Source organism: Teleopsis dalmanni, chromosome X (genome assembly GCF_002237135.1).
Source record: "Teleopsis dalmanni isolate 2A chromosome X, ASM223713v2, whole genome shotgun sequence".
Lineage (NCBI taxonomy): Eukaryota > Metazoa > Arthropoda > Insecta > Diptera > Diopsidae > Teleopsis > Teleopsis dalmanni.
This window is the reverse complement of record NC_051848.1, coordinates 28,574,897-28,587,319: the sequence shown is the minus strand read 5'-3', so window position 1 is coordinate 28,587,319 and position 12,423 is coordinate 28,574,897. Positions and strand designations below refer to the sequence as shown.

At 28.1% G+C, this 12,423-nt stretch overlaps 1 protein-coding gene across 1 annotated transcript; it reads right to left on the bottom strand.

The window, feature by feature from the left end:
- Nucleotides 1-280: 280 nt before the first annotated feature.
- On the bottom strand, nucleotides 281-8,016 carry LOC119687804 (variant-specific surface protein VSP4A1). The gene is made up of 4 exons (XM_038102291.1): nucleotides 7,780-8,016; nucleotides 7,530-7,646; nucleotides 2,020-2,964; nucleotides 281-534 (listed from the first exon to the last, which is right to left on the bottom strand). Exons 1-4 carry the CDS (start codon nucleotides 7,841-7,843, stop codon nucleotides 338-340), a joined length of 1,323 nt encoding a protein of 440 aa, XP_037958219.1. The 5' UTR covers nucleotides 7,844-8,016; the 3' UTR covers nucleotides 281-337.
- Between the last annotated feature and the right edge of the window lie 4,407 nt (nucleotides 8,017-12,423).

Below are 12,423 nucleotides of genomic sequence, written 5' to 3'. Positions count from 1 at the left end.
AGATAGATGCAATGGCAAAGCGGCACCTACAAATGGAGCTATTAGGGTTACCACATGGTCTGCGTCAATTCTGTTTTTCATAATAATTACTAAAATCTTATATATTGATTAAAATATTTATTTAAGTAAAATTTATATTTATTTAAAGATTTATAAAAATTAAATAAATTGTATTTTAATAAATAATTTGTAGCAATAAAATATTTATTTTTGAATATTTATCTGTAGAAGCAAAACGTGTTATATATTAAATATATAATATTATGTTTTAAGATGGTTCACAAAAATATTATTATTTCTTAATAAATTTAAATTCTTTTATGTGTTATCTAAATATTTAATGTAAATGCCTTAAGCTTAAGAAAATAACAGCCAAAAGACCAGTTGTCAAAGATATAGTTGAGGCACCATTTATAGATTTGATATTACAATTTTTTCCATCACAAGTAGTGCACTGCCCATCATCTTTATCCAAACATTTTGCTCGAGTTTGTTTGTCAGTATCGACAAGACAGCCACGTATTAAAACAGTATCTGAAATAGATAAATTTAAGTCAAAGTATTTTAATCGAGCATATAATACATTTTATTAAATTATATTAAATACAGCATTAATAATTGGTAAAGTCATGACGATATACTGCAGTCAACTTTTATTTTATTAATTCATTTACTATAAACACTACTATATATACAGTCAAACTTCTATAACTCGAACTTCTATAACTCGAATTTTCTATAACTCGAACTTCTATAACTCGAACTTAGTAGAGTGTGAACTAGGGTTTAGAGAGCAAATTACATACAATTACAAAAAAAATTCTTTAACTCGAAGTGTCCATAAGCCAAACCTTTTCTTTGTAAAATGTTACTTCGTGTTATGAAAGTTTGACTGTATATTTAATTATCTTATATTGTCAAAAAATTCTTTGCAAATTTTACAAAATTTATGTTTGCAAAATTGGAGATATTTTTTTTAATTACTGTCTCCAATTATTTGCTCCTACTACTTATGACTTCTTGTTTTTTTAATGTTCTTAATAGTAGAGAAACTATAAAAAAGTTACTCAACAGTAAATGGCTGCATATCTATTAGATACCTATTAGATTGATTAGATTGATCTATTAGATTGATTCGCAAAAGCGTTGCCATACTACAAAATGCTTACTGTGCATCTATATATGGTTAAGTTCCATTTGATATTCCAAGGAACCAATAGGTCAATGTTTTATTAATGGTCAAGCAGGTTAACTAACTTATGATTTATTTTATTTGGGAAAGTTCTAGAGTAGTAAAAGCATTTTATATTTTTTACCTTATTTTACTTGTGCTTTTATCTTTAAAATATGACTGGAATTGTGGAATTGACTTCCATATCAGTGTAGTAGTTCAAATTTGATATATATATTATACATAAAATTATTTTAATAAACTTAATTATAATAAAGATCAAATCATTTGAACTTTAAATTATACTGCTTTTTATTGCCCTGTAAAACTGGTATATATAGTAGATATATATTAACTTCGATTATTGAGCGAAGTTTTTAGGGCTTTTGAAAATTTAGCAGTAATTAGTTATTCTGTACACTCGTATGTATTCACGTTGTTACTCTTTAATATTATTAATGTTATAGATCTTGTGTTGTTTAGAAAGTAAACTCGTTTTTCCCAATAGAGAGTTTAATTGTATATTTTTACAGCCTATTTAACACTTCAGTCGTAAAATGATCATATATTATGACAGCTGATATAGCAAGGATTGCTTGTAAATAAATTTTTTTGAGCGTAGAATCATGCTATTACTAGTAAGATAACAAAAGGTATTGGACCAAAATGGACGATATATAATTCAATAAAATATTTATGTACTCTGAGAAAATCTTTTAATGTCTTATAGTGTTTTTTTTAAAATGGGTTATCTTATTATTATCTTAAGATCTTATGTCATTTACTTTCATAAAAAAGACTAAATTTGTTTTCGAAAAACCTTATAATTAATTATTACATGTACTTACTCCAAAGTCCCTGGAAACATGTAGCACTAGCTTCTGATACGTCATTTGTGCATGTTTGACTTAAGTTTGCGATTTTGTCAGCCTTGATGTCTCGGCAATCTTGAGATAAATCACTGCGACATCTAATGCAGGTAAAATCATTTTTGTACTTTGAGTTGCAGCCGTTCGCATCAGTACATGTTGTGCAACTGTCATTATTGCATTCTCCTTGATCTGCAGTTCTCTCATTAAAACATCCTCGAATGACTGTTGTATTACTGTCTTTTTGTGTATAACATGCATCTTTTTGATTATACACAATATCCTTACAGTCTGTTGCATCATTTGGATTTTGTGCCCAAGTGCATGTGGAATTGTTGTTGCACTGTACACATTTAATTGATTGCTTACGCTTGTAGCCATTGGAGTTGCAATTGTCAACACTACATTGGTAACATTTGTCATCACTACAAGCAGCAGCAGCAGTTGGATCGGACATACATCCACGTGTGATATGTGTTTCGTCTGCTGCTGTCATATAACACTTATCATTGACACTGTACAAAGGACACGGTGTTGATGTAGCTTCGCTAGTGGAAACATCCAGGCAAACACTATCTGTGCACTGATAGCAATGAATACGATTAGTTGGGAAAATACCAACGTTACAATTGCCGCCAGTGCATAATTTGCATGTAGCGTTATTGCAATTATTTTCGACTACATTGTCTGGAGCACACATACGTATTGTCTCATATTTGTTGCCAATTTGCGTCAAACATTTGGTGTTTGCAGTAGAGCAGACGGTGCTTGCGATCGCCGATGCATCAGTTTGTGCACAACTTGCATCTTTAGTTGAGTTGCAGGTTTTGCAAACATTGTGGGCATTACATAGAGCAGTTGCACAAGCTGTACAATTGTTATTTTCACAGGCTGGTGTACAGCCCCGAGTAACTTTATTGTCACCTAAAATGATAAAATTAATACATAAAGAAAAATTACAAATCCTTTTTAAAAATCATACAAATTTAAACAGTTAGATGAAAATGATATATCATAAAATATTAATATATATAATTTAATAATAATAACAAATTTATTTAAGATGAATTTTTAACATTACCAGTTGTCATTACACTGTTTACTAACTAATCAATATACTTAGTAATCAATGTAATTATGAAAATAAACTTAAGAAAATTCTTACAACTTTAAATTTCCGTTTTAATAACAATAATTACTTTCTGTATAATGACAACTTTCAAGGTTTTTGAAATTTAACCTCTATAACCTCTATAGAGAGTAGCATAGATCAACTTTTAAAACCAAATTTTGCTAGATGAACAATCTCTATAGAGAATACCATAGATCAACTTTTAAAATCAAATATTGTCATCAACAGAATTTTAAAATTGACTGAAGACACTCTAACAAAAGTCAAAAAAGTGCACGAACCCAACGATCTTACATAGGATGAACTCTTCCAGTGTAAAATGCAATTTACTGATCTCAAGTAGTATAGAAATCTACTTCAACTGACAGAATGATCAAGTTTATTTTCATTTAATCAGAATATCGGAAAATAAAAATATCGTTCTGTGTTACAAAAAATTAAATAAATTTAGTTCTATATAAGAACCCAACCGAAATAAAAAACACAATTCTCAATAAAAAAACTATCCATTCAAGCAAGCACTCTCGCAAGCTAATTAATAATAATAATAATAATAATATTGTTTAACAAAATTTTTAAATTATACATATATATTACATTATATAAGATGTGTGTATGTATATAATTATATTATATAATATATATTATATAATATATATATGTATACAAAAACAATAATATTATGTTATTTTTAGGACTCAACAATAATTCATGCACTAAGCATTATAAGGAAAAAAATACAAAATATTCATTGATGATGCTTATATCTTCCTTAAGATAGTCTATGAATATGGACTAAGATATGGGCGCATAACAGAATACGAAGGCTATAGCTTCACTAGTTAAAATGAGCATTTTTAGTTGTCTGAGATAAGCTTTTTCATCTTTTGTTAAATATCGGTACAAACAATTATATTTATAGTGTTTACAAAACTTCAAATAACCCTCTGAATTATTAAAGGTATCAAAGGTTGTTGGGTTTCGTCCATTGTTAGCATACATACTGCTCATCTTTTCAACATACCTCTTGTATTAGCCGGAAACTAACTGGCATATATTTAATATTTTCTTGATTAATTATCGAATGTGGACGTCTGGACGTTGTCTGCATAGCAACTTTTGAATTCAATAAACCACCGATAAATAATTCATTTAAATGGATCAGAGTCGTTACAATATTTTAGAAGCTCTTGTTGACTTTACACATTATTTCTATAAAAAAATAATGTTTAATCAGTATATGAAATTATTTTTTTTTCCACATTTTCGTTAATACCAAAAGTAACGTCACTCAAATGGCTGTATCTCAATGGCTACTGGCGAAAATGACATGAAATATCGACACGTATCGTTTAAAGGTTGCTAAATTCTAAAAATTATATGTACCCATATTTAATATGAACGGTGTTGTATGCTGATTAATTTCGAAAGCTACTGATTGATGTTATATTCAGAGTGTTATCTGCGCTATTTGATATCATGTATTCGCATTGTTTTTTGTTTGTTATTGAAAGTAATTTTTAAATATTAAAATTTGAAAAGTATTAAATGATTAAGAATATTTTAAATATTATTATTAATTATAAAGTCTGCAGAGTGGAAATTGGCAAGCTCTATCTATATCTCTCTCATCTGCGTTCTCGAATATAGGAATATTCTGTAGAAAAAAAACACAAACAGTGCGTTCGAGCTTGGAGTTTCACAGTATGTGTTTGTAAGGATATCGTTCTATGTTCCTTTAGAGATCTTTAAGAGAAATACTTCTTTTGACCTATTTTTCCTGTTAGCTAATAATATATGAAAGGTACTTAAATGATGTCTTACTTTCTAGTCAATTAGATTTTTATATAACAAGACCCATGATTCCATGAATCTCCAAAACTAATCTTGTAAATTTACAAAAAGGATCTGATTAATAATGCAAGGCTTACTGCAGCCCTCTTTGGTTACTGGTGTAAATGAATGAATGTAAAGAAAGAACGCATTCCTTTGAAACTAACAAGAAAAAGAAACAATCAAGTATTTCTCAGTAACTTCTGAGTTTTGATTTGCAAATAGGTTTTTAGGTAAGTAATTTTTTGACAGTTTGTCGGACTGTTCATTGGTAATGATGAAAGCTCTGTTAAATTAATTAAATTCAACTGGATGGATTTATTTGTTTAAGTTTCTTACAAGGCAATTCTTAAATTTTTGTTGGTACTTTAACCGTCATCGTATCAAGAAATTGGATTTGTGATTTTTAACGGATTTCGGTACAACTTTAAGCCTATGGAAATATTTGATAAGAGCTAAATAGCATAAGAACACAATAGACCAACAGTTTTGACTGATTTCGAATGATTTTGGAGATTCCACACCGAAAATTTTTCTGTGAAGGAAGATTGCTTGAAATCCCCGATATTCGATGTAAACGTCGTTGCTAGCAATCGGTGTTGTGCACCACACAAGACTCTAAAGACAGGTAAAAGAAATCAGCAGTAAAAACAAATGATATCAATATGCTTTGTCAAAGGAAAAGTTTTGTTATTCTTCTGAAGTTTGTATAGACAGTAACTGTTAAATTCGATACTGAAACCTGCTCACCACAAGTTTTTGAGAATTTGTTAGGAAACCGGGAGAATAGAAATGGTGTTGAGCCTTTCAACAGCGCTATAAAGTGTCAACTCACAATGCTGAAAAAGTGAATAATTAATTTATACTCTTAGGAACCGAGTATAAAAAAAAACCATGGGGAAAGGTGTTCGGGAATTATGCGGAAATAATAAATGCCGGTATCTTAAGGTATTCCAAAAATCCTAAAAAACTACTCTTTCGCGGACTGTTTTAGAAACTGAATCTACTTCACAGAAAGTGGATCACAAATGTGTTACAATTAGTGGAATTTAAAAATAAAAAATGCCGAAGCTTAAAGTTAAACAATTAAAATAGTTTTTAATATTAGTTTTTTTTTGCCGAGAGTGACGCGTTTGTAACGAAAAGAAACTATTTAAAAGTTAGACGGATTCGAATACCAAAGAAAAGACAAGAACAAATTCTTTTTTTTTTATGTTCGGCAATTATGCGGATATAATAAATGCCGGTATCTTAAGGTATTCCTAAAATCCTAAAAAACTACTCTTTCGCGGACTGTTTTAGAAAGTGGATCTACTTCACAGAAAGTGGATCAGAAATGTATTACAATTAGTGGAATTTAAAAATGAAAAATGCCGAAGCTTAAAGTTAAACAATTAAAATAGTTGTTAATATTAGTTTTTTTTTGCCGAGAGTGACGCGTTTTATAACGAAAAGAAACTATTTAAAAGTTAGACGTATTCGAATACCAAAGAAAAGACAAGAACAAATTCTTTTTTTTATTTAATTTATTGAAATTTGGTTGACCATACAACGCTTTTTCGAGTATTGACAAGTACTCAGCATCAGTGGTGTTAGGAAATATTCGAATTTTGATTAGTTTATAGTCCATACATAATTTGTTTGGACTCTTGGAATTCGTGCCTGTCAAATTAGAAGCGATGAGTTCTTGGCAATACTCGAAACAGCGTTGTATGGTCAGCCAAATTTCAATAAATCAAATGAATTTTTGTTCTTGTCTTTTCTTTGCTATTCAAATCCGTCAAAAATTATTTTTATTATGTTTTTTGTTTGTAACAATCTAAGAAATTTTTGTTAGCCCCCTCGTATATACTACTTTATTATATACATACTTCACTCTCATTCCAAATATGTTATTATCACTTTCGCCATATGTCATAACAAAAATAATCCTTTTAGTACTTTCACAGTATTCCCTCATCGTAAATAAGCCAACTGTGTTTGAATATTGCAATTAAATTATTTTTTTTTTCGCAATTTAAAATGATTCAATTATTATTAATTAATATTAAATGAATTATTTGATGAAATACGCAGTGAGTTACTAAGTACATACCAACAGAAGGTTTTCTACTTTCCCATACGTATTTCACAATTTATCAAAATCGAAATTTTTTGTAAAAATTTATTTGATAATAACTTTCAGCTGTGTACAAATGTTTATAACTTAAAGTCTTATTATTGTATTTTTTTTTTTTTTTTTTTTGTTATCAACATATAAAAATTATCACAATGATAACATATAATCTTTTATTATATGGGATTACTCATATCGATATATTTATTTAAAGATTATTCAAAATGCAAATTGTAAGAGCGAAGCAAATTTAACGAAAAATAATTATCCGAGCAAATAATTTAGAACTCATAAAAATTCAGTTCATGACAGGGATTAAGTTATTTGCTTAATTAGTAAATTATGACAAATGAACAGTTTGAATATCGATTTTATCAGAATAATTAAAAATTTTAAATTTAGACTTACTTACGGATACGTAGCACACTTCCTTGTCAGCACAAGTGGTCTTGGTTGTGATTGCGGATACGTTTTTGGTGCAATTTTCATTGGTTGTCGAATCACACTGAATGCACTCGATTGCCTCTGCAAGGAACACACAAAATAACAAATTAAAATATATTCGTTTAACTATTATTTATTGGATATATTCAATATTTTATTTATTTCAATGAAAATAATAGTTTAATTGTTTAATAATGCTTGTTTCATATTTTACCAGTCGAAATGGAGTACGCAAAAAGGAAAAATAGTCCGCACAGCAAAACTTGTCGTTTCAACATTTTCCTCTTCAAGTGAATATTAATAAAATAATTCAATAATAATTAATATTTGTTTAATTTTTATTATAATTAATTTTAATATTTTATTTTTAGCGCTGTGGGTATTAAAATTTTTTATATAAATTAAACCGTGTCACACAAAGCTTAAGTAAGTACGTTTCACCTGCACAGTTATTTACCTTCTGGCACGAACGATAACCCACATTGTTAATAGTGCTTTAGTCGGTGTACAACAATTTGATTGTGGTGCGCTACATTTAACAGTACGTGTATTCGTTTCATTAGATTTTTTGCCAAATTTTTTATATTGATTATGTTTATATTAGAATTTCGAATCAAACATTGAAAGTTTGAACATTGAAAGTTTGTGTAACCTTGGCTACATGTCGAAATACACGATTCGTCAACGCTTCTAATGTGACGGACTATAAACTAATTAAAAAGAAATTCGAATATTTGCTAAGACCACTGATGATCAGCCAAATTTCAATAAATTAAATAAAATTTTTGTCCTTGTCTTTTCTTTGCTATTCGAATTCGTCTAACTTTTAAACATCGTTAAACATTTTTATATTTCCGTCAAATATTATTTTGATTTTAATCTTCATTCCAACAAAAACAATAGTTTTTTTGGTTCAGTCAAATCCCTCGTTAATAAACACATTTATATGAAAAAATTTTTGGTAAGATTATTTTAAATAAGAATTTCAAGAAACTATGAAATATACAAAAAAAAAACAATTTTTTAAACATGTGAATTCTTAAGCTGACCATACAGCCTTTTCGGATATCGCCAAATATCTAACATCAGTGATCTTTGAAAAAAAATCTGTTGAATAAGTTAATCGTAAAAAATTTTCTATGAGTGTTAAAAATTTAACCCTTTCAAATTTGAATGGTGGAGCTTTGTGTTAACGCACAAAAACAATGTACACTTAATTTGCAATATTAAGGTTTAGAGTTTTACCAATATATGTTGTTTACCCATAAACATTAATGAGTCTAAATTTATGGATAAATTATTTTCAATTAAAGTCAAACACGTCATAAAAATTTTTTTTTTTGTTTTCTTAATATTCGAAACAGTTGTATGGTCATTCAAAATAGTTCAATTAATTAAGTAAAAATACTTTTGTCGTTGTTGTAATTTCTATTCACAACAATCTATTCTAATTTCATTTAATAATTTTCTGTTTTGGTGCTGTTAGCTGGTATCTCTATTTTATTTTATTAAATTTTAATGGACATTTTGTCATTGAGTAGTTATTTATCTTATACATCTACTCCAAGTTGAGATCCAATTTCATACCTGAATGAAGTGAGTTTTAATAATTTTTAATTATTAGATTTTAATATTTGATGCAAATGATATTGAAAATATTTATGAATAGTGCTGAACAAACAAGCTGCATTGATTTTTCAGGATTAATTTTGTCTAGCAGATTGTAAATTTGCATTTACATGCTATGCTTAAATTAATTGTCCATGTGTGAAGAACAATTCTGTTGGCTAGCTTATCTTTGATGATATTGTCTTCAAGATTATGTGAGGATAGCGTCCGCATTATCAACCTGTGGTGAAAGACATTTTTACACACAATATTAAAGAACATATGTGTGGTCAAAATAGGGAAAGAGATACAAGTTATTGGGTTCTTTACAATCTCTAGTTGTAAGCTTAGTAACTATAAATATTCAATTAATCATTTATTAATTTTATTTGCACCAAAAGTAATATTATATATTAAAAACACATAAAATGTAGTACACAAACAAACTTTAACCGAATTTTTGTAAAATATTTTGGGATTCAGAGATTCTTTTATATTTCATAAAAGATTGTTATATATATTAATAAGAAAAATAATGTAATTTTGCAGTAAATTCATTATTTGGTCTTTAATAAAATATAAATATATTCAATCTACAGACTTAATACATATATCTAAATAAATTTTTAGTTACATTATGTGTGTGCTAATTAACAAAATAATGGTTAAATACCTGTAAACTTAATATAGTTTAACCAGTGTCTGGTTCGAATCAGTAATTTCTCAGTCAGAGTGGAATTATTTATATTATATATTGTTGTAGTAAAAATAGTAAAAAAACAAATACTTATATATATATATTTTTATATATATATTTTTTCTGTTTTCAAAGTATTATGCTAGTCTCTTGGTAAAGATTAAAATGGTTTGAGTATGTCTCTATGTTTTTAATTTCATCACAATTCAAATGAGAACTTAAAATTTTGTTAAATCGGAAATGATAGCTGCCGATAAAATTTGTTTTAGTAATACTTAGATGTCGTTACTCGTATGTACGTAAAAGATATTTGTAAAAGATATAAATTCAAGCATGTTACATAATTGTTCATATATTTATATATGTTTATATGTTTTTCACATGTACACCTTTAGGCCCTTTGAAAATTCAAACTGCCTGTTGTAGAGTGAATTGTATTTTTAAAACCAAGTGTAGTTGCCGTATTTGTTGTTTCTGTTTGTGCTGTTTTTTATTGTTTAGACTGGAGGTGTCATAGTTAATTCTTATCAAATCCATTGTTTTTCCTAGTATTTTGTGTTTAAGTTTTTTACGACCCTCCACATTTAGCTATGGAGAAACAATATTTATTGGTTATCATATATAAGTTATATATAGTTTTCTAAACGCAAAATACTTAAATTAGTTATATACCACAGGGTTTCCTAAAATAATATATATTTTCTTTAACAAATTTTACTTAAATACATTAAAATTATTCGTTGCGTAGTCAAAAATTATTAAATCTATTTATAGCATAGAAGTAGTATAGATAGTTCGAATTTTGAGTCCGAAAATTAAACAGTAACTCTCATTATCTTGTCTTTTTGATAATTTATATTCAGCTGCACTCATTATTCTTCTTCACACACTTCATTTTTTAGATTCCGGCTATGTGATATATAAGTAATGTATAAGCCGTGTGCTTCCGGAATAAACTTCTCCACATTACTTAACTACATTTTCTTGCAGTTATTTTACTTACTTTGTATCTGAAATGAGTCTATTGGGTACTAAGTATTAAGTCTATTTCATTTCATATCTTGCTTTCAGTACTTATCTATATTTTTCTTGAGCTATTTTACTTGCTTTGTATCTGAAATGTGTCTATTGAGTATTAAGTATTACGCCTATTTTATTCCATATCTTGCGTTCATTTCTGAAAAGGGATTCAAACCATTTTAATCTTTACGGTTCGGGACTATCATCTTCCCCGTGCATTTTAAAATGAGCGTTTTAGAGTATTATCTTTTCATGCAGTTTTTTTTTATTTATATTTGCTACAGAAAAAGGTATAGGTATTTCTATTTTAAAGTTCAGTTGACGCTATTCTCAACCATAGCAGAAACGATATTAAAATCTACACTGAACTTCTTTCAGGACACTGTAGACTTAATTAGACTTACCACATGAAGATTTTAGGTGCGGTAGAAAGTGATTCCTGTCGACTCTGTCATGAGGAGAAAGAAACATCAGAACATATTCTATGCAACTGTCCAGCAGCGGCAAGACGTATACTCGACAACTTTCGAAATGGGATCTTAGTCCCAAATCAAATAGATGAAATTAAGTCTACAACAATTACGAGATTTATAAGTGGTCTAGAATGGCTTTAGTTGGGCCTTTAGGCGCACAATAGTTCTTCTAGGTCGGGGTGCATTCATAGCCTATTATTTAATTAATTAGTTAATTAATTTTATTCACGTTTGAAAATAACTCAATTTAATAAATTTTTTAAATGCACTTAAAACGTTTTATATGTGAAAGTAATAATTGCAAATTTACGTCAATAAAAATTATAATATATTTAATTTATATTAATAACTACACATTATTAGCTATGATTCTGATATAATGCCAACTTCTTTTTAATAAATTAAAAAGCTGTTTAACTGTTTGTCTCAAGTACATAACAACATTTACAAATTCATTATTTGGGATATCATTTAACAAATCAATTATTTCCCTCAACATTTTAATTATTGTAATAGTTTTATTGGTTTTTTGATGATTAATACAAACTTACTAATACCTGGCCCTGCCCTTATGTAAATAACTTGATTAGAAGATTTTACCTTGTATGCAAAACTTCCTTCTTCCTTGTCGTTACTATTTTAGTGTGCCTGGAACACAAAATTGCTTGCGTCATGCATTAGTAATTAGAGTTAGGCCATGAGTCACAACTGTCGTGTGTCATAGTTAGGTCGATCCTGGAATTCCTGTATGACACATTATGATTGAATAGGTGTTAAGCAATAAATGACAATAATCCTTTGTGTTAAATTCTACTGAAACACTGTTTAGTAAAACAATATCATCTGTTATAGCAAAACATTTTAAGCCATTAAATAAATTTACTTAAATAAAAATAAAATAAGAAATAATCCAAAAATAACATAACTAAGAAATTTACGATAACATCAACTTTATGTAAGTAGTCCAGATATATGGTATGTAGGGTTAATAACATAATATTGCAAAGATGCGGGAAGAACTTAAAAATTGTGGAGCTCATAAGTAATAAAATTAATGTAT